At 39.9% G+C, this 18,350-nt stretch overlaps 1 protein-coding gene across 3 annotated transcripts; it reads left to right on the top strand.

Moving 5' to 3' along the window:
- Positions 1-1,600: 1,600 nt before the first annotated feature.
- On the top strand, positions 1,601-17,022 carry rusc1 (RUN and SH3 domain containing 1). Of its 3 annotated transcripts, XM_053494394.1 has the most exons (12): positions 1,601-1,713; positions 3,420-6,673; positions 8,917-9,906; positions 10,526-10,645; positions 10,769-10,845; positions 11,007-11,024; positions 11,223-11,397; positions 11,731-11,836; positions 11,959-12,005; positions 12,126-12,831; positions 13,469-13,633; positions 14,599-17,022. In XM_053494394.1, exons 2-12 carry the CDS (start codon positions 3,553-3,555, stop codon positions 14,762-14,764), a joined length of 5,691 nt encoding a protein of 1,896 aa, XP_053350369.1. In that variant the 5' UTR covers positions 1,601-1,713; positions 3,420-3,552; the 3' UTR covers positions 14,765-17,022. The 3 variants fall into 3 exon arrangements, with proteins under 3 accessions (XP_053350369.1, XP_053350370.1, XP_053350371.1); XM_053494395.1 differs by lacking the exon at positions 11,007-11,024; XM_053494396.1 differs by lacking the exon at positions 8,917-9,906.
- The last annotated feature ends 1,328 nt before the right edge of the window (positions 17,023-18,350 follow it).

Below are 18,350 nucleotides of genomic sequence, written 5' to 3' on the forward strand. Positions count from 1 at the left end.
ATTTTTTTTTTTTTTTTTACCCCCCTGAGAAATACATGTCAGTATCCTGTGTATTATTACATAAATACTCCTAAATTCACTGCATGTTAGCCTGAGGCCCGGATATAATAGTGCAATCTGATTGGTCCGGCCAACTTCCGCATTGCTCCAGTGGCTGTTGCTTATAAACATCGTTCAAAAAGTATTTAATATAATAAATATCACTAATAATTGAAAACCTTGCAGTTACATTGCAGTTACAGTTGCACAGTCCAGTCGTAACCAGAGTCACTTAAAACATTTCGAGTAGCAGTAAATAAGTTTCATCATCCCGTTTGGATTTTCCTTCCTCTCCTCCAGCACCCGCTTTCGGATGCTGCAATAAGTACGTTAAGATCAGGGTTGCCAGGTCTGCATAACAAAAGCAATCCAATTGCTTTTTAAAATGCGATTAGAATATACTCATAATGTAAATTCTTTCAAATCGTGTGGCTGTACCATTATCATACGATGTGTTTTTTACTTTTATTTTTGATCAATGGTTTTATGGCCATGTACATTTACTTAGTTCCAACACTGGTCCTGGAGTACCCCCTTCCTGAAAACTGTGTGTGTTACAGCAGAAAACAAATTATACATGACAATAGGTAGTTCAGGAACAGAACTGGGCCTTTTTCTGTAATAATAATAATAATAATAATAATAATAAATTTATTGTTATAAACCTTATCATCAGTATTATGACTTCTTATAGTGATTGACAGGTCACATACAATGAGTGGGATTAATTCAAATGTAAATCTTACTCATTGACTCAACGTCTATACCACTTTATCCTGTATACAGCGTCGCAGTGGGCCCGGCCATTTTAGCAGGAGGCTTATTGCCCAAGGCAGGGTACACCCTGGACAAGGTGACAATCCATCACAGTGACACACTACAGGCAATTTGAGAACAGTAATTAACCTACTTTGCATGTCTTTGGACTTTGGTAGTCTTTGGTAGGAGGAGATCGGAGTACTCAGAGGAAGCCCACTAAGCACAAGGAGAACATGTAAACTAAGTGCACACATACCTAAAGCAGGAATCAAACCTGGACCCTGGAGGTGCAAAATGACAGGGCTAACCACCAAGCCACCATGCTGCTCAATCTCAATCACTCTCTCTCTCTCTCTCTCTCTCTCTCTCTCACACACACACACACCTAATGAAAAGTCCCAAAAAGCACAGAAATGCTATATAGCCTTAATAAACATACACACTATGTTCAAATAACGAGTTACTTGGTACTGTGCAGGTTAATGGACTTTTTAGTTTGGAGTTAAAAGGTCCTTGGAACCAAATGTTTTAAGAGCCCATGGCCTATTGTCAATATCATTTATTTTTCAATTAGATAGATAGATAGATAGATAGATAGATAGATAGATAGATAGATAGATAGATAGATGGATGGATGGATGGATAGATCAAAATGTTCATTCAGTAACTGGTTTAATCTTCTTCAGGCTTGCAGTGGAAACACCTGGCAACCTCGCATCTCAAGCAGTCGTGCGCCTACAGAGACACATGATGGAGATGCTGAGGGGTGTGGTTACATGGAGGACAGCGGGGAGGGCTGGGATGACGGAGGAATAGGCAGGAAGGTCGGAAGAAGCAAGAATTTTGCTGGTATTTACCACCCCGTGTACATCCTGTGGAGTACGATTTTGAAACTCTGTTTCTTGCAGAATTAAGGTAAAGTAGCTCGTTTAGATACATTGTTATTTCCCGCAAGCCCATAACCGTACGTTGCAGGGATATATGGTTTCGTGATTAATCTCATTTTTCTTCATCTGTTTGTTTGTTTCGAATGTTAATGTAAAAGTGTTTGATCTGTAGAGTGCCTCTAATAGTCTATGTTGATCAGTAATATTAAAAAAGTGACATGAGCGCAGCATCTGTGTCAGCATCTTCACAGCGGAGGATGTAACCGCTACACCCCCGACCCCCCCCCACCTCCACCATTCTTCTTCTTCTTCATATTTTTATAGAATAATTTTGTTGAATGATTTCGAGATGTATACATAAATAGACTGAGGTTTTGTGATCTCATTTTGTCACACACATTCATCGCATCTTTTCTATTCTCATATCTGCATCTGATTCAGTGCCTGAGGCCTGATGAGGAGCTTTACAGGATCCAAGGACACTGGGTGGATGCGAGCAGCGCACAGCCTGCTGTTTGTGTGCACCAGTGTGCAAAGCAGATCATCTTTTTTTCCATCATTGTTTTTACGTCCCATATCAAGTCTGTTGTGATGTGGGATATTAAGTGGATCATGCTTATATTTTGTAAATACAGCATACTGAATGTCTACTCTTTAGGCCTACATTTATGTCTTTAATTGCTCACCAATGCTGCTTATAGTATTGTGTTATTTAATCACTATTCATTTAAATCATTCAAATATTTGGGAATATTTCAACAAATATATATTGTATCATGTATATAATCATATTGGATATTGGTCAATATACTTAAATTGTGTTAGAATCAGCAAAATATGTCCAGTACTATGCAAAAGTCCAGGACTATGTCTTAGGCACCCTCTGTTTTTAGTACCAACTCTGTTATAGATTTTTATTTTATTATTGAAAAAAACAATACATTTCTAATTTTTAAATATCACTATTCCACAACAAAACTGGAAGTTACAGAAAATAATATAAACTACGGTAATAAAGCAAAATGGAAGCTGCTGGGATTTGAAGAACTGTGGGTGATTCTGCAGGATGCTTAGTAAAACTTAGTAGCTAAAGTCCTTATAAAAACCCATAAAGGGTCCTCAAAGCATCATTACACGAAGTACTGACTTTGTTTAATTCATTACTGTTTCCTGGGATTTATACAGTAGTTTTTTTTGTTTTTTTTTTCATTTATTTGGAACACACCCTTGTTTTACAGCATTTATTTGCATGTCCCTAAGACTTTTTTAATTATATGTCCCGTATAATAATAAGAAGAAGAAGAAAAGGAAGAAGAATAGGGTGGCACAGTGGCATAGTGGTTAGTGCTGGGGTCTCGTGGAGTGTGCATGATCTCCCCATCCTTTCTCTGAATATTGCACCTCAGTCATGCACCTTAGTCTAATTGACGTTCTCAAATTAGCCAAATTGCCTGTGAATAAGTGTGTGTGAAAGAGTGAGTGTGCCCTGTGATTGGTTGGCACCCTGTTCAAAGTGTACTGTGCCTTGTGCCCCAAGTCTTCTGAGATGGGCTCCAGGTCCCTGTGACCTTGTACATAATAAGTGCTATAAAAAATTAATAAATGAATGGATAATAATAATAATAATAATAATAATATGTTACATTCATTTTATTACATTCATTTGGCAGCGATTTTAGCTATGCTTGACAAGCATGGTTGGGTTATTTAACAATGTCTTCCTTGATATTTCAGGACGTACACTGAGGCAAGATGTGATCAATATGTGGCTCAAACTTGAGTGGGATCTCAGAAAATCTTCCCAAATATCTGTTTCTAAAAATTGCAAAATTTGTACATCATTTTTGTACTAGAATACAGACCCAGAATGCACTCCTCACGGCCCTCCATTCCCCCACGGACACGTCGATTTGACAGTGGAAGACGTCCAGAAGTGAAACCACCCAGCCATCCAGTCAGGAAGGATGACAAAAATGTGAGAAGCATTTCTGCATCCCCTCGTCGTACCACAAGACCGCCCCCTGAGTCTTCTAGGTTAAAGAGCATAGGTCTGAGTGCACGATCCACAGTGACTCAGAACAAAACACTTCGACAGCAGAAGACGTCTACCCCCACCGTACAAAGAAACTTTAAGGGTGGATCTAAGGGTGGACATGTGGCATCAAAATTGGGCCCTGCTATTGTGGATCCAAACTGCAATGAACCAAGCCTGCCTTGCCTGTGTTGTGATGACCACCCAACTCAGGACAGCAACAGCTTATTTAATCACAACCATAACAATAATAACACTGTGAATATCAGGCAGCAGCTCAAGCTTCTTCCACCACCTCTGGAGAACAAGGAATCTGAGAAACCAGATATTGAGAAAGCTGAATGTAAGCCAGAAGAGGTGCAGCCTGTGGCTAGTCCTGTAGATAAACACATAGAGGAGAAAAAGGAAGAGGAAAATGGAAATATGGATGAAATTAAAGAAGCTGTTCACAAGGATGATGACATTGTGGCTAATGTGGGTGTAAAAGTAGATGAGAATGGAAATGGGAATCATCAAGATGTAAATGTCGATAATGATGATGACAATGATGATGATGACGACGATGATGATGATGAAGAAGATGACAACACACTTGTACCTACTTGCTGCGATTGCCCAGCATCAATGTTGGACTTCTCTCTCACATCTTCTACCTCATCTTCATCCACCTCTAACAGCAGCTGCTCAGATTTGGATTCTGATTGCCCTGATACATTTTCAGTGTCTCTGCAGGAAGATGAAGAAGAAGAAGAACCCAGTGAGCATTATTCTTCTTCTCATCCCCCAGCATCCCACTCTACTGTTTTTCCTTACTGTTCTCTACCTGCTTCACTGGACCTCAGCACCTCCGTAAGATCACCATCTCCATGCTCCCCTGATGAGGGATATCCTTCAGCTCCACCATCCCCTTCTTCAGGATTGACAGAGGCCAAGTCATCTAAAAAGGAAAAAGGCGTTAAAGTAGATGTTTTGAACTTTTTGGACTCTGTTGATGAATTAGGCAAAGTTGATCATTTTTATCGAATTGTTCAGATCGCACAATGGGAGCTCAAGGATGACTTGGATTTAAGATTTAGACTTGTGCACCAGGAAAGGCTTGAAAAAGTCAACAAGCAGGTGAGACTTCTGCACCTGGAAAGACTGCAGGAAGGTGGATTAGACTTTTCTGATGAGGATATTTCTGGTGTTCTTGATGAAATGGGAAATATTGATATTTCTTGGAAACTTTATAAAAGTGATAGATCGTGTGATTCCCATGAATACAGTGATGCAGGAGTAGACATGACAGCCCCATCTGACCTGGATGAACCTCCAATACCAGATTCCCTTGCACCATCACCTGTGAATCCTCCTCCCCGTCCACCCAAGCCTCCAGCAAGACATGTCAGTGCCCGACCAGAAATGCACACATACATGAACATCAGTGGGAGTACACCTTCAGTTTCCTCTGCCTCCTCCCCAGTTAAAACCTTCAGTCTCTCAGTTTCCCAATCTTCATCACAGATTTCATCTTCACTGTCAAAACCCCCAGTGTTGCCTCCACCACCATCACAGCCAGTACCATATTTCACACTTTATACTGATTCACCTTCACTCTCTTCACCCACTCCACCCATTCCACCGCCCAGAAGGCGACATAAAGCCCGTCTAGAAGCTCTAAGGCTAGCTGAGCTTGAGAGGCAGAAAACACCTCAGTCTCTTCCTGCTCCAACCTCCAGACCTCCACCTCTCCCACCTCCACCAGCTTTGCCATCTCCTCCTGCCATTCCACCACCTCCGTTACTTCCACCTCCTCCATCATTTCATGCCCTGGATGTGGAGATACGTAAGCTGCTGGCACTGGCAGGGATCACCCAGGCTGAGTTACTAAGGCTTAGCCCTGAGTTGGGGGTTTGTGTTGATGGGGTATTGGAAGAAGAACAGGCACCTGACACTTTGACCAGCAAAGATGCTAGTGTTGGTGAGACATGCAAAGAAAAAGGAGAGGATGTGAAAAGGGCTGGAAAATGTACTTGGAGGGACCTGAGAGAGGACAGTATGCCTGGCAACGAAGAACCATTCATAGATGAACAGAAAGAAGAATGCAAGGACACTTTTAGGACAACATCATTCACAGAGATGGCCAGGCGGCGCAAGCAGAATGAAGTTAATAGTAACTCTAGCTGCAGTTGTGGTTTCAGCGATAATGCCTCCGTGACGACTGACTCATATTACAGCACATCCTTTAGCAACAAACAGTACACTAATTCTAGTTTTGGCAATTTTGATTATGCCTCAGTGATTCCTGATTCCCCTCCTCCCCCTCCACCTCCACGACCTTTACCTCCACGTCCAAAAATATTGCCTAAACCACCAGAACTTCCTCCTGTAAAGCCATGTGCTATACCTGCCAATTCATCTCGTCCAGATAGATTTGATTGGTTGATTGCCTTTACACCAGACACAGAGACGCCACCCCTAGAAATGAGAAAAGCATCTATAAATGCAGCGACCCAAAAGTCCAGCTCTGTTTCAAGAGTCACTACATTTAAAGAACTGCGTAACAGAGGCAAGCAGGCTTCCTTACTAACTCAAATCCAAGCTGAACCTGAACCAAGTGTCATTACTCCCGATCCTGATATCTTGTATAATCTTAAGTGGAGGAGAGAGAAGGCTGATGGGGATGGCACCCAGTGGGAGTACACGTCCCAAGCACAGGCCACCTTTCTCCAGCCGCCACCCACACCTGCCTCATTGTCTCTATTTAGGGAGATGCGCCACGTGAATGTTCAGGCAGACACCACTCTGGAGTCTGACCCCATGCAACCAAATAGTGGCTTAGTCAATAAAAGCGATCAGTATAAATTTATTGATGATAGACACAAAGAGCATTACAAGACAAAGGATGGAGACATGGTGAAGACAGAGGTCAGAGGACTGGCAGATGGAGGACAAACATGGGAAGCAAGAACAAGACGTGAGTTTTTACACTTTTAGCTTTAGTTTTTTTGTGTGGTGCAAAGAGTATAACACTTATACATGAGCAGCCATACACAAGTTTAGATATCAATTTACTTTCATACAGCTTCTTTCTTACTGCCACAATTGACAAAAATCATCAGCGTTCTTATTTAATGATTAATTGTATACAGGAACATGATCTTATAGCAAGGAAGATGATGAGTCAGGATAAGAATAAATCACTGAGTCACAACATGATGGACAGGTCAGTTAAATCTAGCTATAAAGGATAGATGATAACATCTCTGCAGAAATCTCCACTGTGATCTGTTGCTTCTTATGATGTCATTTCAGGTGATTAAATTATTAATTCGCTCTGCAGGTCGTAAGCTAATGTCCTCTCTCTCTCTCTCTCTCTCTCTCTCTTCCCTCTCTCTCTTTAATTGTAGCTTCTGCACCTACTGTATGTTATACATGAATAGTTTCTTCACTGTTCTTTGAAACATTGATATGAATTGTGTAGTAAAATAGAGGAACTGAAAATTACATACCAAGCCACCACAGTTTCAAGATGGCTGACGCATTGAACATTGCTACACAGAAGATGGCTTATAAAAAAGTGAATATTATAAGGCAATCTGCCATGGTTCTTGCTTTTTCATTTTACATTTTATATACGAATGTGTTCAGTTGGCTGATTTTTAAAATATAGAACAGAAATTTAATTTCGCCCGTCGCCAATTTTTGTGGCCGATGTGTGTGTGTGTCACAGGGGTTTTTCTCAGACGTTCCCCCATGAATGTAACAGTAGGCAACGTCATCATCAAATTTTATGTCATACTGTGAGGTAATAATATGTCTTCATTTGATTACCTGATCATCATTAGGCGGATGAACGCAGAGCGGAGCCGCGGGTAACATCTAGAATGTGATTTAAGGAATATTGCATATTATATGGGATTTAATACAGAGACCACAATGGAGTACTTGGTAACTACTCTAGATCTGTTTTTAATAATGTATGCCAATTAATTAATAAGTAAAAGAGTACAGTTCATTTGTGTTATAGGTAATGTAAGAGAGAGATATTTGGTTATGTACCTTTAAGAGGTAGGAGGGCAGGCCTCAGATTTCTCCACCAATGACAGAGTAGAATAAAGCAAAACAGGAAGTAAGAAGTGAAACTGGCAACGATTCAGGGTAGGTTTTTGCTCTGTCCATGAGACACAATTTCAGGCATTAATACACACTACATACCCTCCATGTACTGTTATTCATCATAGTAAACTTCATCATAGTAAACATTTCTTTGGTGACCAGCAGCAAGTTAAATTATTCAAGTTTCCTGAATGATTAGCGCTAATTTACCTGTATGATACTGTATGTATAGTACATACTACTAGTATATTTTTGAAAATGCTTATCTATGATCAGTTATGGTTTCCACCAATTTAAGTAAGTGCTTCTAAAGCTGGTGAAATCTGATATTAAAGACATTTTCCCCCTCACACACATGCTACATTAGAAGACTTAAGCAGCGCAGTACCGTTAGCACTTACAGACAGAACATCTACTTATCAGCCCTCATACAGTAACTGTGCCATTATATTGCAGCAGTAGATAATAAGAAAGAAAAAATAAGTGAGTTGACCTAGACATTTAGGACACTTACTGTATTTTTACAGGAAAGTTTCCTTAAATGGAAAATTGACACTTTGATCATTTGGTTAAAATGATGTATGACTTTCTTTTTAGAGCTATGCCAGGTAAATTGGTAATTACCACTAAAAGACATTCCGGGTTTTCTATATGCATTTGGTACAGTACATGAAGATCTTTTAAAATGTTCACATGTTACAGTCTTTCACATCTAGCTATTTCTGTCTCTTTCTCCATGGTCAGTGGTGTGTGATCTGATTTGCAGTGCTCTAATCTTTGTTTCATGTAATGAATATGAACTTCTCACGTATAATGTGAGCATGCTGTAACTGTGTAAATCTTCTCCAGGCTGCTTTCATATTTGACATTAGCATTTATTGTTCTTCAGGAATGACTTTATTAACATTCTCTCCATTCTCTCTCTTTCTCCCTGTTTCTTTGCTATTTGCCTATGTAATCATCATTCTTTTACTACTTCACCCTCCTTTGTTAACATCTTTGCTTCTAAAATTCCTGGACCATTCCGTCATTGCTTGTCCTGCTGTTTTTTTTAATATATATATTTATAATTGCTTTTTGCTGAATGCTTTTCCTAAAAAGTATCCTCACCTCCCTTGTCTTTAGCCTTGCCTAGCACTTTGGCCTCACCCTATTATCTGCACTCCAGCTCTCCATCCCAAGCACCTCTGTTTTATCGTTCAGACTTTTATAGGAATCAGTCAAAAGTTCAGCCTCATCAGGAGCATCCCAGAGACCGTTTGTGTCATTTAAATCCAACTTCTGTCTCTGTTAAGGATTGCATTGACTCTCTCTTTTGCCCCGAATCAAAAAAACATTCAGATCATTTCTGTAATCATGAAAATTCTTCCAGGGGCTTTGGTTATAGCAACTCAGATAGCCTTATGGATTCTTTATATCAGAATTCTGATACCAAGGAAAACAAGAGGTCCTACTATCAAAGAGAGTCTGTTAGCAACTATGGGTCATTGTATGATAACCATTTGGATTCAAGCAGTAATGTAGATTCACTCTACTACGGTGACAAATACAGGATAAAAAACTTGACTGACAAGCCTTCTACAAACTCATACGCTGAAGGCAATACAACACCATACAAAAATATTGAAATGATACACTATGTTAATGCTCAAAAGCTCAACAAACTGAATGATGGTACCAAAGACACCGAGAAAGATGTTGATTCCATGTTCAAGTTTGAGGAGGAGAGCAGTGTCCCAGGTTCAGTAAATACATTTAATGAACAGAAAATCTTGGAAGACAAATCCCATGTCTCGCACTTCCCTACCCTGTACCTCTATCATCCCAAAAATTGTCCTATGCATAAAGGGGCTCCCCCACGCTTGTCCCCTGTAGGAGCAATTTCTCCCCCTTATAGGGCTGGGCCTCCGTCTCCAGGCGCCAGCATGTCACGTCTCTGTTCGCCCCTATTCCCTCGCAGTCACACGCTACCTGCTCTTGCTGCCCCGCTCTATTACCCCTACCTGTACGCCCCCCAAGCTCCGGCTCCTCTCAGGGAGCCACTGGCCCCAAAACTCCAATCTAAGCTGAATGCATCATCGCTCTCGCTGAGTAAGAGATCACTACATCTTTCTCATTCCTCTCTTTTCTTTATCGCCTATTTTTTTTATTTTGCATTTCTCAAAATGTATTTCTCCTCTCAGCACTTTGCTGTGTTTTTGTATCTTTGGATGTGTGTGTGTGTGTGTGTCTTGTCAGTGCTGTCACTGTCTTTATGTGACGTATTAATTGCATGGATAGCATGCATGGACTTTCTTAATGTCTGCTCCATTATTTCACTATTACTCCTTTATTTTTAAAACTGTCATAATTATGTAACTTCTCTAATATTTTGAATATATTATTTTCGTTTTGTTTTTTATCTTGAACATACCCATCATTTCTCTTTGTTCCAAAAAAAAATCCAGATTTCTTTTTGTCATTTTTAAGCATGATGATGATAACGCTCTTAACTTTGAATGCATGCATTTAAATCAGTGTGTGTTCAGGTAAAACAAATACCTTTCTTCTACATCTTAAATCCATGACAACACTAATTTCTGTATAAAGCTAAATTTGACAGAAATATTAACAGTTAACTACAGTACCTGTGTATATACCTCCATAAACTGTGGATTAAAGTGTACTATTTCAAGAGACGACTTCATTATTTTGTCTCTAAACGTTCTAGCTCCGCGCAGCCTGTCCTATGCTGGTTCTGCTACAAAAGCAGAAGCCTGGATGGGCGACGATGAGAAGCCCCCACTTATAGGTGGTGGACTGTCCCCTCTTTGCCTGCAGGAAAAACGAGGTATATAAAACATACCTCTATCCAAAAATGAACATTCCCATACAAGTTATTTGTCATCTATGACAAATGATAATTCAGTGCCTATGGGTGAACTCAAAAATATTGGGTGTTTTTGTCTCCCAGCTCTCATCAGTGCAGTCAATGTGGCGGTGGAGGCCATTCTGGCCCAGTTCAGCTCTTCTAGGACTCTTGTGCAGAAGGTTGGTTGCACCCTGTACCTGTAACACGTATACGAAGGGTAAAATTACAAAACATATGGTCTCTTTTATAAATTATGCTTTTATACCTTCCTTTATTCCTTTTGCTCTTTCTTTCCATATGGCTTGCACATGCTCAATATCAATTCTTTTTCTTTATCCAGACTCACTCAGTAGACAAGGTTTTTAAATGTTCATCTTAGCTTATGGGTGATTTCACTAACTCCACGCACCATTCCTTTGTTCTCTCGTCCCTGCTTCTTTTCCCCATTTCCTCCTCATTTTCATTCTATCTGCCTCCTTCCCTATGTTTTTACTTTCTCTTTGACTCTCCACTACTGCCTCGCCTGCTTTTGTTTTCTCCTTTTCTTTCTAACCAGGCCCTGTCTGGAGACAGCAGTGTAAACCCTGCTCTAGGCCGGCTGGTGTTGCAGTGCCTTTGCCCGGCCTTGCACAGCCTCCTCTGTGACGGACTCAAGCCCCATCAGAGTGATCTCATCACAGGCAGGAGGCCAAATTCACCCTGGGGATTAGTTCAGGCCTCCACCAAACCAGGTATGAATAAGATTTTATTTCTGCGCTGCTCTATTTCTCTGTTTCCCTGAGCACACATCGTTGTTTTCCTGGCATTCAGACTCCCTGCAGTGTTGAATCACCCATCTGTCATCCCCCCTTATTTTTCATCCTGCATCATCCAGTATCCCCTCCCTGTTCTGCTCACATTTCTTCTTTCGTATAATATCTTGTTGTGTTATGTTACTCTTAAGCAGGCGTATTCAGGAATAATAAAGTAAACTGAGTTTATTTAGCCACAGTTATATAAGACAGATGTTAAATGCTTTCACAACTCCTAGAGTTAACTGTCTTGTTTCCCTGGTGGTCCTCCAGGCCCAAACACCCAGGCTTTGTACAGCTTACAGGCTAAAGTAGCTGCCCTTCCACAGCTCAAGCAAAGCCGGCACAGGTTTAATGCCTTTCTGCTCGGCCTTCTCAAGTAAGCACCAGAACGCTTCCAGTTATTTTTAGCTGCTTTCTCTATGTTGCTATTTTTGTTGTCAGCATACAGGCTGCTTTGTATCTTCTTTCATTATATCTATTCTCGTCTCCCTCTTGCAGTATCAAGCGCCTTGATTACTGGCTTTCCCACTTACAAACCTGCCACGGTGAGTGTGATTGGTAACCAACTAGCCATTAGTCACACTAGTCTCCTGCTCCTGTCTTTTGTATTGTCTGTATTGAGTTCATATTCTGGCATGCATCCTTAATTTCTCTTGTGCTTTCAGATGTCCTGGAAACATATTACTGGCCAACATCCTTTATGCGCCTTTCAGGCACATTTTGCCAGCATCTCTTTGAAGAGCTTCTCCTAATGCTGCAGCCGCTCTCACTCCTGACCTTCAACCTCGACCTGCTGTTCCAGCACCACCACTTTGACCCATTGTCCCCTGCACTCAGCCCTCCCAGTCGTAGCTCCCAGTCATCCAGTCCAGACCAGCCTCAGAGCAATGACCAACAACTGAGAAATGTTTCCAAACAAGGTGTTACTGAACCCAAAGCAGCAAGCCACAGTTCAAGTCCCACAAGCACATTGGATTCGGGCCCCACTTACTGCAGGCCAATATCAGGGCTCGGTAAAGGACAGACAAGTCCACAACTGCAATGGCTGCAGGAGAAGGAGATAATAGCACCACCCAGTATCTGGAGTGGGAATGGCTTCAGCCAGCAGGCAGGTCAGGCTCTTCAGCAAGGCTGGGGAGCTGTAATACGTTGGGGTGAGCGTTTAGGGCAGAACCTGAGTGGTTTGACCTCCACAGGTTTGTCAGAGGAGGCAAAAGGTCAACCCATATCAGATCTGAATGCACACTCCAGTTCTGATTGTCCAAGAAGCCCGGGCCAGGAGCTTCTGACACCTGATGGTGGAACAGTTTCTTGGGGTTTAGGCAGACTCTTTGGAGCATCTAAAAGCCCCAACAACCCACCAACCAAACAGTAAGTTAGAGCAGTTAAAGGAATGCAGAATTGTTGTCTCCAGTCAGAACTCACACATTTTTATCCAGGCTTGGGTCTGGCTCTTGGGGTGCCCTACAACCCTGGTGGGTAGGTTTGGGCTATTGGCTCGGAGACAAACCACATGAAGGCAAAAAAACTACCGAGCCACCAATGCCTGCTTGGGAATATTAGACTAATAATCTAGAGTCCATATATATTAATATAAAAATTACATGTATGACAAATCGTTGTGCAACTGTATTCATCAACTGAATGATAAACTGGGTAACTTGGTAGAAGATAAATAAACTCAAACAGTTCCTTTTTTTCCTTATATGTAGTTACATTTAATGTCAATAGTTTCTCTTTTCATCATAGCTGCTAGAATACAAGTGATAATGGGAACTATCATGTTTATTGTTTATGCAATATAAAGTATAACTATAAATTGATAATTTACACCCCCAGAGGTCTTGTGGACCCACAAGGGACCAGAGCTGCCCATGCGGCACGAGAGGAACCTACACAATCCCGGGCATAATCTTTTACATTGTCATATTTGGCTGATTGGTGTACTGTTTATAAAGTAAATATGAAATCTTTTTTTTTTATCCATTTCTTTTTCTTTATATTTCAGTCGTCCGTCTCACTGGCTGCACCCTGGTATAACAGTTCTTTCCCGCATATCAAGCACAGGCCAGGCCTTTTTGCCTGAGAAGATTGAGCCTGAAAGGACTGGAGAGAGGGAGAACAGCAAAAATGATGAAAGTAAAGGAAGTGGTGATCAGCCTAAACCTTTAAGGTAAAGTTTTAAGATGATGTTTCATCATCTGTATAAATAAAAGAAAGGTTTTATCTGTACATTGGTCAGAACTCGCTCTTTCAGTAATATCTTTACGTTTCATACATTGGAGAAGGAAAAATCTCAGAAAAATTTCTGTCTGTCTGTCCAGCCAGATTTTGTCACAGCATCACACAAAACTGCTGGTATTGGCCTGAATTTAACCCTGCGCCATAAATGAAATTAAAATGTTGAGTAAAAGGGAAGGTATGAACAGTAATGTGCAAGAATACGTTATAGTTTTTTGGGACGAATATAGCACTTTTTCTCTTGAGGGCATGTAAAATACCCAAACTGAGCATCCAGTGTTACTGACTAAAATCTCAATAAAATCTAAATAATAATGCAGAGAATTCTGTTGTGCCGAAAGACAGACATGTAGGTGGGATTCAACCTGAAATAATAATGGTATCACTGACTACATTAAAGCTAATCAGGCCTTTTTTTTTTAGCTTTAACCTTTGAACTATTTTTATGTCAAGTGCCTTAGAGTGTCATAATCCCCTCATTCAAGTAGAGATCTTTTAAGGATAGAACTTGCCTTGTGGTACTTCAACTCAGAATCTCACTGGACAGATGATATCCCTCAGATTAAAGCAAACCTGACACTGCATCATAATTATAATGTCTTTTCTTGGTAATCTTTATGCTTTTTGTCATTCGCACCTTCAGTCTTCTGATATTTAACTGAAAAAACATGCATTTATTAGCAATAAAATGTAAAGAATATTGTCTATAATGTTACATGAACACCTAAGCCATTTTGATCATTCAAGGAGAATTGTACTAGATAGTGCTATACTGTAGGTAATGGGATTTAAATGCTGGGTGGCATTTAGGAATGACTCCTTCCTAATTAGTTTCTGTTAAAAGCCACTTGAAGCTCAAGATCAAAAAAAAAAAGTGACTTATGACTGTGTCTGCAGGGCGGTCCGAACTCTGTGTGATCACAAAGGGACTGGAGCAGAGCTGAGCTTCCGGAAGGGGGAGGAGCTCTTTCTCCTTGGAGGAGTGGACCAAGACTGGATCCGTTGTCGCCAAGGAGACAAGGAAGGCCTTGTTCCTATTGGTTATGCATCACTTATCATGTGATTCCTCCTTGGATGATCGTGTGAGTTGAAGTGAAGTGAATATGTATCATGGATTATAATGTTAAAAATAGAAAGGTGTAAACATTGATATTTAGTTCATATCCTAAGTCCTATAATATATTTATAAGGGGCTGTGCAGAAATGCTCAGCTCTGTTGCCTGGATGTGTTACTTGTTTCGTGTTTTTCTCTAGCATTCATCTAAACATATATAATATTGTATAAATGCTACATTTACACAAATATCTAATTAATCAAATTCAAATCATAAATTTAACCATGATAGATAGGCAGATAGACATGAACATGTCATCCATGTCCATGATAAAATAGATCTTCATCTTAAGTTATGAAATTTCATATCCATAGTATACAGCTTATTTCAAATAACAAGCTTGCTAATCCATTTCAACAGAGAAGAAAGCATCTATACTGTATATGTATCAATTTGTGTGGTTAACCAGAATTACAGCTGCTTTTGCATTTCAGATGTATATCAGTAAATGATCTCCTTGCACGCTACCTGAGTATTTGTTTTTGCACCACTGTTAATCATGTAGATTTCAAGTTCTTCAGGCAATTCATCATTGAATACCAAACAGGCTAAAAGTGGTTACTGTACGGATTTTCAGACATGGGTTAAGTCTAGACCAAAATAGATTTTTAGTCAGTAATCACACTATTTAATAGGCTAGATTTTAATCTGTGCCTGGAAAACAGATGTATGTATTCATATTTTTGCAATGATGTCTTATCAACCTGTCACTATATAAAAGCCTGACAATATAAAACTACTACTACTACAATTGATGTCGCCGCCCTCACTAGTGACTGTCAAGTACTTTAGCGTGGTAGTACACTGATCATTTTAAGTTCTTATTTATATTCCTACAATTTGCTAACTAGTGTGATTAGAAAGTTTTATCACAGACTATGCATATATCGTACTGTACTATTCACGAAACCCATCACTGAAGTTAATTCTGCAGTATATGTTTGATAGCATTGCTGATTATTTCAAATTGGTAATCCATGTGCGAATGCCTTGAATGGAGTTGCATGAACATATATCGAAGTAAATAGCATATTTATCAGTCTCAGAAGCAAGATGGCGTTGTTGTACGTAAGTTGGCGGCTCTTAGGTATTAGAGTGTTCTGCGTTAGAGTCTGAGATAAACTGCTTACCTGTAAGTAGAGATTAAGTGTAAAGGTAAGCATATCAGATGAGCTGAGTACAGCAAGCATGGTGATGAGGCGAGCAGAGGGACCCCAGTGAAAATGAGTTGCTTCCACACTGGCTGATGCATTGAGCACTGCTGATTGATGGCGTTCCCTCGCCATCTGTGCCTGCACTGACATGCCAGTTTGCATGGATCGCAGCTTCATCTCTTTAACCCACACCAACAAATGCTCACTATCACTGTGCCAGTTTAAAGCAGCAAAGCCATGGGCTACACGCATCACCAACCTCATAGAAAACCGCAGAGTATTTACACCACCGCCAGACACCTGTGTGAATGTGTAACGTAAACTTGTTCCACCTTTTGCCAAGCCTCCATTATGTACGCTTTTCAGCAGACCAGCTCATCTCATCAACAAAATATGATTGATTTATTTCAGAAAAGGTCCCTTTGCATTTCTGCACTTGATTACATTTAACGTCTTAGGGTTAAATATGCAGTTTAATAGGTTAAGCTATACAGAATAACAGCTTAGACGTGAGTATCATTGATGTTGTGTTGTTACCGCTTATGATCAATCAATTCAAGCCTAGATTTTGTTTAGTGAAAATCCATATTTTATTTCATTCTTACCTCAAAGGCAAGCTTTCAGTGATGTATGGAACGTTTCAGGAATTTCAGGAATTGTTGTTTTTTAACTTATTTAATTTTTTTTTTAAGTAGTATATTTAACATTATGTGATGACACCTTGGTTTGGTGGAAAAACTAGATGTACTGGATAGTATTGTGGTATTGTTTTTATTCTTGATGATTTGGCTGCTGTATCTTTTTTTTTGTCTATCTATCTATCTATCTATCTATCTACCGTGGTGTGTAAGTGCGTATATACTGTATGCGTGTGTATGCCTTAGTGTGGCAGTGGGTTGCATAGCTGTGTGTGGTATAGCCCGCCGCTGGTAGCATACTTCAGATACATAGTAGCCTGTACCCTGTACCCTGTTCGAATAATGTCATTCAGTAGTCAACCAACTGCTTGCATGTGGGTGTTTGTAAATATACCCAAATAAATGATTAAAAAACCAATAATTGTGCCTCAAGTTGTGATTTGTTATTAAGGTAGTCCTTTGGAGCATTTTGGAGTTTTATGGGAGCAGAAATGAGTCATTCCTCATGACAAAGTGACCATGATGGGAAAGGAACAATGAATCACACTTTTTATATTCTACAAGTATAAATGAGGACACAAACACTTCAAGGTAAACCAGGTGCAATTCATGCAGTAAATAATGAGAAAGCAGCACAGCTTAGATAGCCAGACAGCCAGACAAGGCTAAAACATAAATCTCAAATTGATTAGTGATCAAAGAGAGGGAACTGACGGAGGAACATTGGGCTACCAACCACCATACTGCACTAAAAATGAATATGCACTGCAAATAAAAATATATCTTAAATATAGTCAAAATAACTAGTATTTAGTATTTCCTATAATAAGCTAAACCAACCATTTATACTGATCAGCCATATCTTTAACACCACTGGCAGGTACACAGCACTGATTGCCAACTATACACTAGCAATTATGGGCACCATCACAGGCACCATACTACATCATACTACTGTACAAGAAAATGTGAAGCTTAAAATTATCTAGAAATAGGTTTAATTATTTTAAATTTGCCATATTGTAAATTTTACATAAGGAAATACTTGAGATAAATAGGCCTAGTAGCTAGCACCATCACCATCAAAACTCCAGGATTGGGTAGGGGGGTCAAATCTTGATGCAGTCTCTGTACTTACAGTTTGCATGTAAGCAAACTTTGTTCTCCCCCAGTTGAAGGACATATATTGTAGGCTGATTGGCCAATTGTACCAAATCAACCATAATGTGTCATTAGATGTGTTTGTGTGCATTTGTGCCCTGGTTGGCATCCTACATAGGATGTCCCATGCCCACTGCCTTAAACAGGATAAGAACTACAGAAAATGGATGGATAGATCTGTCTATATTCACGATATTTTCTCTTATGAAGATGCAATTTTTTGTACTGTATATAATACATGTGAGTATTGCTTTTCTAATGCAGATATAAGTAACTGCACTCTGTAAATGCAAATTTATTCACCACTATATATGATAAATTTAGCTCATGACCATGTTTGCCTGCAATTCTCTTTTTGTTTCTGCTCTATTCAGTTCTAACCATGAGAGGGCAGTGTGTTTGCAGATCTTCCATTCTTTACTGCTGGAGCCCTGCTGAGTATTATGAGTTAAGGTCACTTTAAAGCTCCACATGTTCTTGGCTTTCTTCCCACCTCTGAAAGCTTTTACTCAGGAGTGGCTGTGGAAATACTCAATCACGGATCATGACCTTAAAAAAAACAGGGAATTAAATTTGATGCA

This window comes from Clarias gariepinus, chromosome 4 (assembly GCF_024256425.1).
Source record: "Clarias gariepinus isolate MV-2021 ecotype Netherlands chromosome 4, CGAR_prim_01v2, whole genome shotgun sequence".
NCBI lineage: Eukaryota > Metazoa > Chordata > Actinopteri > Siluriformes > Clariidae > Clarias > Clarias gariepinus.